This window comes from Trachurus japonicus, chromosome 11, assembly GCF_045865225.1.
Source record: "Trachurus japonicus isolate A0001 chromosome 11, Traja_1.0".
Classification (NCBI taxonomy): Eukaryota; Metazoa; Chordata; class Actinopteri; order Carangiformes; family Carangidae; genus Trachurus; species Trachurus japonicus.
In genome coordinates, this window is record NC_140917.1 from 17,885,004 (window position 1) to 17,898,086 (window position 13,083).

The window sequence follows — 13,083 nt, forward strand, 5'->3', positions numbered from 1 at the left end:
CTGACTGTTTTCTCACCTCCAGCTCCTCTCGTTTACTCTCCTCAGTTCTGCCAGTTCTACATTTCTCCTTCTCCATGGCCCACTGAAGATCTCTGCTTTTCTTCCTCTCCTCTATCAGCTGGTCATTGAGTGCATCCACCTCAGCAGCCTTCTTCGATACCTCTGCCCTGTAGGCAAAGATAGATCTAATGAGAGGAGAGCTAAAGGATGTTTTAGTTGTTCTCTTTTTCTTTGATTTACACAGCAGTGACTGGAAGTGTGATTATAGGGGGATATATAAATGCCACCTTCCTAATTCGATTCAGGCCTGGCAACTTAATTGAATGTCATATTTCCTTTCCTTCATTTCCTATTTATAGCTCAACTGTAAACACAAAACGTTTCCAAACAACCGAAAAATCACATCTGTAAAATATGTAAAAGCACTTCAAATACTGTTATTATTAAGACTCTGACTACTGAAATACTTTTGTAAAAGTGCATCTGTCTTAGTTCAGTAGTTCAGTTTCACCCTCATAGTTGCTGAAATGTGTCCAGGTGAGTTGGACACATATTTGTGAGCAAACATCATGTCTAACCTGAGTGTGTCCAGCTCTTTGAGGTGTTTGTGCTGAGTCTTCAGCGTCGTCTCCAGCTCTAGTTTAGTCTGGGACAGTTCACCCTTCAGCTCCTCCACCAGAGCCTCTGCGGCTCCATCTGCTCCTGCTCCCTCCCTCTGCTCCCTCATGCTGCATTCACCAGACAGAGACACTGCGGGCTGGACGCCTGGATAACAGCAATTAGAACAACCATCAGTCACAGAGTGTACCGGGACATAATCAGCAGCCGAATTAGAAAAAAATTAATCTTTTTTTATGATTAAGGCTGTGTGATATTTCAGTGGAGCTGCTGACGCAATAATGAACACCAGCATGAAATGAAAATGTAGGTGAGCAGGTTCACCTTGGTGGAGTTGCTCCAGTTGACCACGGAGCTGATGAATCTCAGAGATGAGACTGGACCTCTCTGCCGTGTGGAGTGAACCCATCGCACCTCTGTGGTGGGAGTCCTGAATCATGATCACAACAAAACAATACAGGTTAAAATGACAGCAGGAGGTTCTCTCCATACTTTTTCCACTGTATATTATAGTATTAACTATAATTTTCAGCGGCTGATGTGTTAATGCAAACAGATAACTAATGAATGTCTTGTTTTATCAGTTGCAATAAAAGGCGTCTTTAGCATACATTTTATATGAACAACAGTTAACACCAAGGAGGCGTTTTTAAGAGATACTGCCCCTCCATAAAGTTGGGGGCATGTTAACACATGGTCAAAATCAAAGCAGCAGAAGACAGAAATTTTCACTTTTTTTTCTTTCTTTTCTTTCTTCTTAACTAATTTATGTGTTTATTACTTTTTTTGTGTTAGTTTCATGCTTGTTTAGTTTTTGATGTTTTTCATTGTGTTATGTTTTTTGTTTTATTTTCTCTCTCAGTTTTTAGTTTATATAAATTGAAAAATGTATTGGTAATTATGACTAATATGATTGTGATTTATTATTTCTGACTTTCTGGTTGCCAATAAAAAATTTAAAGCAAAAAAAGAAATCTTCACTTTTAGTCCCCAGTATAAAAAGTTCACAAAAAACTCTGGATTCTCCATAAAAATTTGATTCCTATTCCAATTATTATTATTATTATTAATAATCTTTTTTTATTTATTTATTTTTTTACAATTGTTGTCACTGACCAATTCAGCCAGTCTGCGCTCCAGCTGATTGAGGTGGACGATGGCATCGCTGGTGTCAAGCAGTTCAAGCTGGCTGTAGAGGGCGCTCTTCAGCACGCTGCGTTCCCTCAGGAACACCTGCCTTACCGCCTCCAGCAGCTCCGCACGCCAGTCACCTGATGTCTGCAGCAGGTCAGAGACACAAGGATCAACACAAACTCATCCATTTCAAATAAAAAAAATAAAACAACTTGACATCATAAACTCTCAGGTGGTTGGTTGACTGGTTGGGATTAAAGAGGCCATGGTTCCTCTACCTGTGTTTCTCTGTGCATCTGAGTGATAAGGCCTTTGAGAGAATCCACGGTTGCGAGCAAAGCGTCTCTTTCCTTCATCCATCCTTGGACGTTGAAGTGGCCGCCTGGCTCGCCTTCAGGGAGAGGAAGCTCCGATAGAGAGAGCACCTGCATGCCTTCCTGGTGCACCTCACGGAGCAACATCTAAACACACACACATCGCACAGAAATGTTGCTTTCTTTCTTTTTACTTGGGAGAAAAGTAGTTTCCAAATATTTTAGGTCTAAAAGAATGAATCTGAAGATTTTCTTTCTAATGTCTCCTGTTGTGCAGTAGTTCTGTCTGTCGCTGCGTCGCTCGTATAATGAGAGCGGACGGATCTTAGACTGTTTACATCCCACAAAACCACGCGAGAGTCAAGTTGATGCGCTCACTATGTTTACAGGTTGTCTGAAGCTCTCCCATTTGCTTTATCGACAAAGGAATATCAATTCAGAGGCACAATGTTTTCATAGCAGTAAGAGTAAGTCTGGCTGTTGTTTATTCTACCTGTAAACATACTGAGCACATCAACTTGACTCTTGCATGAGACTTTGCAAGATTTTGTATTACAGCTCCGTTTACAAACATGTCTGCTTTCTTGAAGAAAACAAACCTAAAAAAAATGCGGTTTTGTGGGATGTAAACAGCCTAAACAGCCTAAGATCCGTCCACTCTCATTATACAAGCGATGCAGCGACAGACAGAACTACTGCATAACAGGAGTAATTACAAAGAAAATATTCAGATTCATTCTTTTAGACCTAAAATATTAGGAAACTACAGCCCCAGGTTGAATTTGCCTGGATTTGTCCTTTAAGAGTGTCCCCTAGGCCCTTGTTTAAAATAAGCAGAGGTTGTACCTTGATCCGGTCAGGCAGTGGATCGTCGGCTTCTCTCCTGGCTCCTTCTGGAGTTGTCCTGAATTCCTGCTGCAAGCTCGGGAGGTCATACCCAGTCCGCTGGCTGTAGTCTGAGCTGCTGTCTGTAAGAGCACAAAAAATATATCATCAAGTAAATTACTGAAAATGTTAAACAACTACAGAGCATCCACACAAGCCGATGGATCTGTGTTGACACTGTAGCACTGGTGCAGCATCACAGCATGGAAATCATCATCGCTGCTAATGTGTGAAATTAACAAGAGGTGACGACAAACTTGATGATTTATTATCAGAAGGGATTCAAAGAACAAAACTCTGCTGTTGTAGCATAAAGGAAATTCCTCCTTGAACTCCACTGGCACATAAACACACAGCAGAAACAGACTGGCAGTGAAACAGCAGTCTGCTTCCTCAGGACTATTAATAGCTCTCAGGTTATTTCTGTAAATTGTTTACTGAGGCAGAAACCACAAAAACACACCAAGCTTTTGCTGGAAAAAATAATTCATCAGTCAGTTTTAGCTTATTCATGACTAACAAAAATGAAAGACTGTATGAATATGAACAGAGGAGTTGTTCACATAACAGGAGAAATGACTGTGCTGTATCTTACCACTGGTGTATCCGTCTTTGAACTGTGGGGCAGGACGCTCTTGTCTTGATGCAGCTGCCTAGAAAGGATAAAACATCATTCAAACTGTTATTTCACTGCATTATTGATGATTACAAGGCTTCTCTGCATGTGGGCTCTAAAAACATGTCATTACATCTCATGAAGCTGGAAACATAGCTGAACTGTGTATTGGTCATGGATTGACAAAGGTTTCATCTGGAAGAGTCCTGATGATTGCTTTATTGTTATCTAATGAAACTAAGATATTAAACATTCTGCTTTCAGCCTCTCCAGTGTGAGGTTTGCTACTTTTCTTTATTTTATATCATTGCACATGGAATATTTTTAGCTCTCACTTTCAGTTGGAATAAATTAGCAATATGAACATGTCTTGTCGTGTTCTCACCTCAATCGAGCGCAGCTTGTCAATCACAGCCTTGAGGGCTTTACATTCATCCTCCAGGGCTTGTGTGTCCCTCCGCAGGTTCTCGCTCTCCGAAATATGCCGAGCTTCCATGTCGAGGATTTCTGCCGCGTGGAGCTCCTGCATCTGCACGATCTTGTCCTGAAACTCTCCGATGACCTCCTCTATCTCCTCTTTGGTAGCAGACTTGTTTTCTTCCAGGCTCAGGTCAGAGATTTGGAAAGGTTCAGTCTGTGTGAACGAGTCCGTTACGGCCGTGTGTTGCTGCTCGGAGCTGCTGTTTAGCCGCGAGCTGCGAGATTTGTTGGAGGATTGGCTGGAAGCAGCAGAGTTTTTCCTGGACAGAGATGGTTTATCTTTGGCACTGCTTCCCTTACCGGCCGGCTGTTTGGCTCCCTTCTTCTTGGGCTGGGTGGCGGCGGAGGACTGAGGCTGAGGAGACGGAGAAGGAGAGGGAGAAGGAGACGGAGACGGAGGACTGGAGTCTGCTGCTGTCTTCATCAAAGCTGTCTGCGCCTCCTGCAGCTCCTCTTTGAGCTTGGAAATGGACAGTTCACGACGGTGCAGTTCGCCCTGGAGCTTCTCATTGTGCTGCCTGTGGCCGTTCAGCTCCTCTTTGGTGGCGTCCACATTTCTTCTCAACTCCTCAAGCTCCTCTTTGAGCTCAGAGATGGAAACTTCTCGGACTTGGAGCTCCTCCTGCAGTTTCTCATTATGTTGCCTGGAGCTGTTCAGTTCTTCTGTGGTGGACACCACAGCGTCTTTGACCTCCTGAAGCTCCTGGAGAAGCTCCGTCCTGTCAGCTCGGTCTTCTTCAGCTTTTACCTGGTGGACAGTTAGGGAGCTGGTTCAATACTATTCAAACAACTGGGTATCATGAAAGACAACAACGTAATCAGTTTTAGAGACATATCATATTATTGAAAGTTCACTTACTTGGAAAAGTTCTCCTTTAAGGTGAGCAATAGTCATTTCCCGCTCCTTTAAAAACACATACATATGTAAGTAAAATGGATATAAATACACGCACATGATTTATGAAGAAATATTTTAGTTGAACACAAACATTAAAAAAAAGAAGAAATTCAGCAACGATGGCTCCACAGATGGATTCAGCATGACTAAGATTTTACATGTTCATCTGGCTCTGTACCTGCAGCAGCTCCTGTAGCTTCTCCACGCTCTCCCTGCTGCTGTTCAGCTCCTCTTTGGTAGCTGCTGACTCATCCTGAGCTTCCTTGAGTTCTTGTTGAAGCTCGGACAACTTGACCTCTTCGTTGCCGCTTGATGATACCTAAGGTGACCAGGTCATAGTATTAGACAACTAGTGAGCACTGGTTTTATATTAAAAAGAAATCATGTTAACTGCGTTGGATCATATTTTTTCTTTTACCTCCTGAAGTTGCTCCTGCAGTCTCTCTATTGTTACTGTTTTTTCCTGGAAAGAGAAGCAGATGATCACCACCAAACCTCAGACTTACTCTCACAGTAAGTATGAACACTGAGAAGCTGTTTAACGTAACATACTTGGAGCTCCTCCTGGAGTCTGCTGCAGCTCTCCTTGTAGCTGTCGAGCTGCTCTTTGGTGGCCGAGGTCTCTTCTTTAACCTCCTGCAACTCTTGAAGAAGCTCCGACACAGACGGCTGGTGATCAGCAGAGGAGGCCTGAAAAAAAAACAAAAGAAAAGGTCACAAAGATCCAAACCTGTCAGAGCTGTATGGGTCAAGAGACAACAATTCGCTCTGTTAATGAGAATGGCTGCACTTGGCTTTTGGTGGTGAAAGATTAAGTCGAGTGCTGAGAAAACTTACAAATGCTCTCTAATATAGAGTCAATTCAGTTCACAGATTTTGTGTGAATCACATAGGCAAGAAATACAAGTACTGCAAAAGGACCAGTACTGACAAGCCGGTGACATGACACATTTACAAGTTTGACAGACAGAGCCAGTAACCAAGCTCATTTTTGGCATGAAGATTGCAAACGGAGAAAGAGTTAGTCAGTATCAAAGTCACAAAATCTTTTTATTGTGCAACCACTTCTCAACTCAAACTATTTTCACACTGAGCAGCTGAGCTCTTACCTCCACATCTGGTGAAGTCCTCTGGTGACTCCTGGCCTTCATCTGACTGAGCAGGTCCATGAGCACAGCCAGCCTCTTCTCGTACTCCAGCACCTCCTCCTCGGAGCTGCAGAGCAGCTGCTTCTGGAGCTCCTGGTCTCTCTGCATCCCGCTGAGTCCCACCTCCAGCTCCCGGAGCTTCTGGGTCAGATGAACAACCTTCCTGGCAGGAGGTTGTCCTGCTTGACCCAGTCCACTGAGATCCATTTGGGGAATACCAAAGTCGCCGAAGACATGTTGCTCCACATGTGGCTCCACATGTGGCTCCACATGTTGCTCCACATGTGGCTCCACATGTTGCTCCACATCCCTCCGCAGGTCCTGGCTTTCTCTGGACTCTTGTGACTGCTGCTGCTGCTGCTGCTGCTGCTGCTGCTGCTGCTGCTGCTGCTGCTGGAAAGCCTCCAGTGTGGCTTGGCTCACCAGCACTTCAGCCACTTTCTCCCTCAGATTCTCCTCCAGACTGGAGACCTTCTGCTGGAGACCGTCTGCATGGCTTTCTGTTTGCTCTACAAGTAGGCGACAATGGCTAAGCTCGCTGTCTCTTTCACCAACCAGGTCTTCCAGCTCCTGGATCCGGAGCCCCAACTCCTCCACCCTGTTGGCTGCGCTCTGCTCCAGAGCTTGTACTTGGGCCTGCACGACTACAAGACTTGCAGTTTTATCTCTGAGAGCTTCTTCGAGGTCGTCCTTTGAACTGTCCAGCTTCTCTGTCTCAGCTAAAGCTTCGGCACAATCTTTCAAGCGCAGATAGGTCTCAAACAGCTTACTGTGCTCTGTCTTCAGTGTATCGAGCTCTTTGGTGGCAAGGTCCATCCTCTGCTTCATTTCATCGTACTCCTCTTTACTCGGCCCACATTCGCCGCTGTCTGACTCGGTCTTGACGTCCTCGTCTTCTTCCGCGACCTGTTTCTGCTCGATATTGGCCAGTTCCTGTTGAAGTTTGTCTATGACTGCATTCAGTTGGTCAAGCTCCTCCTCATTATTCCTCTTCAGGCGCTCTTGCTCACTCCGGAGACACTCCACCTGGGACTCCAGGTCTTTTATCAGCTCATCCCGCACATCAATTTCCTACAGAGTAAAACAGGCATTATTCACCTGGAAAAATATCAGATTTGAGGAGCCCGTGGATATCCAGCTGTTAGCTTAAACGTCTGAGTCCCTACTGTGTTTAGAAGGAGCCTTGAATCACGTATTCCTAATTGGCATTTTTAATTAAAATTGCCGAATTTGTCTATAATAGAGACTCAGAGGTTTAATAAGCCACCTCACACAAGGAAATGATCACCTCACAACAAAAGATGGTGCTGTGGATCTTCTTACCGAGACAAAACAAGCATAACACACTAAAAAAAAACAACCCAACAAAAAACATCAAAATGAAACAAAAAAACTGAGCCAACAAAAGTAAAAGCGGAGGAAGAGGAAACCAGTGAACACACACAATGATGCACTACCACGGAGCTATGCGTATTCGAAATAGATTTTGGTTCTATTTCGTATACACATATTGTGTTACCTTGTTATCAGAAGCTGTTTCCATGTGTTGAAGCTTAGTGATCTGTTCATTAAGAAGTGCTATTTCCCTGTCCTTGTCCTCCATCACCTTCAAAAGTCAGAGATTATAATACGATGGCTATTATTAAACACGTCACGCGACAAGTCCACTCAGGGTCAGCCTTGTGGCGGACTAGTGAGAGTTCAGAAACTGAGTCATACAGTAGAGGAAATGTGCAGCATCGTCACTCTTGCATCATACATGGCAGAATGATGCCCCAAAAAATAAAAATATTAAAAATGTGCAAACTGAAATTAGCAAAAGAGAACATATTTTAATAAAAAAACAGAACATCTGAACAGAAATATTAATGTTATACAGAAATAATTGTGTTAAATATTTGTTTACTGCAGTTTTAGATTCATGATTCACCCAAAACTTCTGTTGTAGCTGAGCAAGACAAGTTTATCTGACATATCAACAGATTTAAAGTCAAAAGCAACCTGTGGTTTATCTTCACATTTCAGTTTAAAGATATATAGTCTGAGTGAGATGACGTCTGTTTACCTGGAGCATGCTGTCCCGTGTTTCTAGGTACTCCTGCTGGCTGCTGATCTCCTTCCTCTGGATCTCCAGCTGCATCTGAAGCTGCTGCACCTCCTCACTCTTGTTCTCCAGCTCCTCCCTGAACTGCTCCAGCTGCTCCTCCAGGTTACAGATCTGAGGTTGCAGGTAAACAACACAACATGAAGCCGAGAGTTGGGACTAAAAGCTACCGAATGTTTACTATTCCTGTGCATCAACAGAAAATGACCTTGATACAATAAGACACAATAGCACTGATGTTTGTTCCCGGTTTTCTTTATGTGAATTCTCTTTTCTTTTGCATCATTAAGAAAAATACTTGGATTCAGCTTCAGAATCATTTTAATTTGTGTTCAATAAAGATCCAAGTGTCAAAAATATTTTGCCAGATAGTTACAACTCATTTCATTATTTAAAAACATAATCGTGAAAACATATTAACATCTACCACCGAGTGCTACGAGAGTGCTGAGAGAGTGCTGAGAGATTTGTCAACGCAAATTATGAGTGTTTACAATAAGTACAATGCAGGTTTAGATATTTATGAACATCCATTTAATAAAAAGCCTCAACTCGATGATGTAAGGCTGTAAAGTGAAAGCTGATATAAAATAATCAGGTTGGCTTCTTTGAAAAACCTCAAAGCACAAACTGAACATCACTGTACCTCCTTCTCTTTCCGCTCCAGAGCTTCTCTCTCTGTCTGTAACTGAGCCTCCAGTGTGGAGTGTTTGCTCTCTGTGATGGATGCATGCTGCTTCTTTTGTTCAACCTGCAACACACAAACACACGCACACACACAAACGGCACACTTGAAAGACACTATTAAGTTCAGCAGTTATTTGTGCAATGTGTGCAGAAACACATGACGAAGCAATCGAATAGATTTTTAAGGAGGTGGAACATATTGAACATACTGTGTCGTGCCAAGAGCGAGTCAATTTGTCAACAGGGCAGCAGCGTTTCCTACACTGCTCTTTTTTTGTTCACTCAACACGGCTCCACATGAACACTGGGGGGCAATCTTGACAGTTGCTAGCCATAGCTCAGTGTCATCACACCAAACTGCCGAGGCAGCTGAAGTAGACCCACCCACACATTGTTCTCTCTCGTGCGTCCCGTCCCCCCTCCCATCCCTTCCTCCACTAGCTGTCACCTCCTCTACATGCTCTCACACACACGCACACAGCCACTGTTCAGGTTTTTCTCCTCTCTCTGGCTGCCTCTGCCTTTTTATCGCCAGCGCATCCTTCATCCCCTCCTCCCCCTCCCCCTCCCCCTCCCCTTCCTTACCTTCTCCAGGGATTCAGCGCTGGCCAGAAGGGCCTGCTCCAGCTCGCGGATGCGGCTCTCCAGCTTGTCAATCTCTTCGTCGCGCTCCCCCAACTCACGACGCAGCTGCTCCGAGCTGAGCAGCAGCTCACTGCACCAATCCGCCTTCTCCTTCAGCTGGGAGGTCAGCTGGTCCACCTGGTAGCGAGAGCAGGAGAAAGAGAGAGAGAGAGAGAGATGTGGAGAGAAGGAGAGAGGGAGGAAGTGATTGTTCAGTGAGATTCGTTCACTTGCTACTAGCTGGTACATGTGCAGCTAGCTGGGAGGTCAGCTGATCCACCTGAGAAAGGAGGAGGAGGAGGAGGAGGAGGAGGAGGAGGAGGAGGAGGGGAGGGGGCGGCGGGAGAGAAAAGAGGTGCAGGGACAGAGGGGAGAGAGAGATTTCATTCAGGAGGACACGAGACACAGAGCAGTACAGTTACCAGGAGGGCGGCTGGCAGGTAACTGATCCACCTGTGAGACGGGAAAACAGCAGCAGATGAATGAGGAGGAGGAAGACGGGTCAACAGGAGGAGGATTCGTTTAGGATCAACTATGAACCGGGAAACAAAAATGATACGATCTTTTTGCAGAAAAGGTATCTCGATGGTTTATTGTCCTCTGAGTGTTGCTTCATCACATTTTCACAGATCTTGAGTGAAACTGAGATTCTGTTCAAATCAGGATGAAGACGTAGTGAGCCACATGAAATACATCCCTTCACTGGAAGCCCTTCATTAAATATTAATATGTAGATTGGGGGATGGACTCTCCATGAGAGTACTTCAGCATTTTATATTATTAGGGTTATTTACATTTCTCTACACTTTATTTTACCAAAATGTCCCTATTGGCTCATGTACCGATGAACAAGTGTGTTTTTCTATCCAATTTATTTCTTGCGATTCATCCTTCAAGGTCATTTTTCAATATTTGAGGATGGCTTCTGAGGGATCTACAAAGGCACTACTGATATGACAAACGATGTCAAAGCAAGCCACGTGGCGAGTTTTAAAAATGACATCTTTCACATGGTTTTACATGATCTTACATTTCTTCATTTTCAAATTGAACCTAAACTCACCCACATCCAAAATGGCATTTAAAAATGTAGGATTTAAACTTTGCAAAAATAAGATTTACAAAAATCAAGCTTCACTCTAGGGTAGGATTACTTTCTCAGAGCTTGCTTTGGAATTTTTTTTCCGTTTTACATGGAAACATTTGTGTGGGGGACATGAGGACGGATCAGAGTGAGAAGAGGACAGTGTTTTGAGTGTCAGACGCTCAGACAGACAGACAGCAGAGAAGGACCAGAGTGGAGAACGGAGGGAGAAGGGGACGACAGAGATAGACAAGTCATTAATCATTACAGGGGTGGAAAGGAAATACTAAAATGCACTAGTTGCTCTCAGGGGGAGACTTCTACATGAAGCTAGAAGCAATACCTTAAAGGTTACTCCATCCACCTGCAATAGCCGGGAGAGAAAAGGCAGCGGCATAAGGGATCAGAGGATGGAGAGTTCAAGGGCAAAAGGGGAGGAAAAAAGCACTTAGTGATAAAAAAAAAAGTGTCACGAGTCTCTGGGAATTATAGAAGCGGTAGAGGTTATCTCAGGGGAATTGACCTGTGAGTTTAAAGCAGAGGTGAAACTGGGGTATAGAATATATGCTTCAAACACAAAGGACCTATAGAATAAGCTAGTTAAAGCTGCAATAAGAAATGACATCATCCAAGTCAATATCTAAAATACAGAGAATGAACAGGCAGGTCAAAGACTAAGGAGCAGCAGGGGCAATAAAAAACATTACAGTTATTACACACAGAACATTTTGATATCACCGAGCATCAGAGTCATTTCCCCCTGAATGAAAAAGTTCTTACAGTACATATAACCTACAGGAGAATCGTCTGAATCTGAAGTGAATCTGAGTCTCTGTCTATTCATAAACAAGACGTCATGATGATGAATAAGTTTAAATCCTTACGGTACATTACTTTGGTGTGGTGTCCAAGGATTAGATCGATTGGTTTGAGGACATAATTAATGCTTCAAATGTGCTGCTGTAAATAATGATGACTGCTTGACTACAACGGGAAAAAGGCAACGCAGCAAATATACAAATACTGTAAACTGTAACTGCTGTGACGAATGAGATGGTGAAAAATTCTTTCTGTGGTCTGACAACATAAATAAATATTGAAATAATAGAAATTATAATGTCATGGACATGGTTCTGGTACGACTTTTGTTTCTTAGCTTTAGTGTGCATATTAATTGTACAACATTATTTTAAAAAGGTTCAATTCACAGTGAAGCTATCTGACCTGCTTGTTCCTTGTTTGTATTTTTCCTCCTCTTACAATGTTTGTCATGGGCCAAAGCAAATTTCTCATATACTGAAAAACCTACTTGGTATATGAGCTTCTAATTCTCTTTTTGGTTCTCCAAAAACGAAGATCTTAAGGTGTTCAAGGACCAGTTGTTAACATTGTCTGCTGATTTTGAGCAGGTACTGTACAGACTTTTTATGAGATTTGCTAAAAGCAGCTGTTGAGGTTAGAGATGACCTGGGAGCAACGAGAAAAGTTGTGGACAGTAAAACTAAAACAATGGCCTTAAATATGCTAAAACTTTCTGTAGAGCTGAGTGAACCTACGGAGTTCAGTGATAAATGTCTCTCGGTTCATCTCTACAAAGAAAACCTTCATTTTACACTGTCACTTGTTTATATAAAAACATCAATTACTGCAGCTTGAAGCAAAATGATTTGAATTCAGCCTGTAAACCATCAAACGACTTGACATCAAAGGTCCATGTCATGTAATTGTCTTTGAGTCAAAATGCAGCTGATGCAGTCACCTGACTTTATTCTATCTAGACAATAATCTCTTGTTTTGTAAAGGCTGCACCTGTGCACTGATTAACATGATCAAGTCTTAGACCTCACTCCCAGTGTTTTGTGTATTTGGTGATCACAGAAACACAAACCCACTATTACACAACTTACAAAAGATCACACAGGACAACACCTGCATGACACTCCCCTATTTGGTATCACTTAGAGGCAGCACAGTAACTCTACCAGCTCTATTGTTCTGCTGTGCGACTCTGAGCTCGGTCTTGTAGCCACAACAAGGTTCATGCTCGTAAAACGAGGATCTCTCTTACAGCCCGAGAGCTTTCTCCTGTTACCTCTTGGTTTCTTTGCTCCGAGCCGGCCTGCAGCTTCTGTGGATTCTTCAGCTGCTGCTCCAGTTTCTGGATCTCCTGCTGGAAGAAGTCCCTCTCGTGTTCCCGGTCCACAGCTTGTTCCTAGACACCAAAGTAAAGACAGAATGTGGAAAGACAGTCCAATAAATAATAGTGTAAATTTGTGAATACAAAAAAAATACAGATAAATATTTTGACATCTATAGTAGGAGTAGGAGTAAGAATTTCCTGTTGAGAAATTGATGTCCTGGTTAAAGAGCTGCATTAAAAAAAAATATCTTTATGATTGGACACTTTAATGTGTTGTGTATTTCTTCCCTTGTCTTTATTTTACTATTTTACTACTACTATTATGTTCAAAAACACGCTTGTTTAATACTT

The 13,083-nt window shown here is 43.0% G+C and overlaps 1 protein-coding gene across 1 annotated transcript in view; it reads right to left on the minus strand.

Annotated features, from left to right (window-relative positions):
* The window catches only part of akap9 (A kinase (PRKA) anchor protein 9), a 66,128-nt gene that overhangs the window by 5,821 nt on the left and 47,224 nt on the right, over positions 1 to 13,083 (minus strand). Inside the window, exons 27-44 of the mRNA XM_085791461.1 lie at positions 12,685 to 12,804; positions 9,470 to 9,646; positions 8,844 to 8,948; positions 8,159 to 8,311; positions 7,613 to 7,699; positions 6,055 to 7,164; positions 5,498 to 5,635; positions 5,364 to 5,408; positions 5,124 to 5,264; positions 4,907 to 4,951; positions 3,953 to 4,795; positions 3,547 to 3,604; positions 2,913 to 3,034; positions 2,031 to 2,213; positions 1,735 to 1,896; positions 943 to 1,048; positions 579 to 765; positions 17 to 167 (exon numbers count right to left, since the gene is read on the minus strand). Of these exons, the coding sequence (XP_085647587.1) occupies positions 17 to 167; positions 579 to 765; positions 943 to 1,048; positions 1,735 to 1,896; positions 2,031 to 2,213; positions 2,913 to 3,034; positions 3,547 to 3,604; positions 3,953 to 4,795; positions 4,907 to 4,951; positions 5,124 to 5,264; positions 5,364 to 5,408; positions 5,498 to 5,635; positions 6,055 to 7,164; positions 7,613 to 7,699; positions 8,159 to 8,311; positions 8,844 to 8,948; positions 9,470 to 9,646; positions 12,685 to 12,804 (3,933 nt within the window). The remainder of the gene's footprint in view (positions 1 to 16; positions 168 to 578; positions 766 to 942; positions 1,049 to 1,734; positions 1,897 to 2,030; positions 2,214 to 2,912; positions 3,035 to 3,546; positions 3,605 to 3,952; positions 4,796 to 4,906; positions 4,952 to 5,123; positions 5,265 to 5,363; positions 5,409 to 5,497; positions 5,636 to 6,054; positions 7,165 to 7,612; positions 7,700 to 8,158; positions 8,312 to 8,843; positions 8,949 to 9,469; positions 9,647 to 12,684; positions 12,805 to 13,083) is intronic.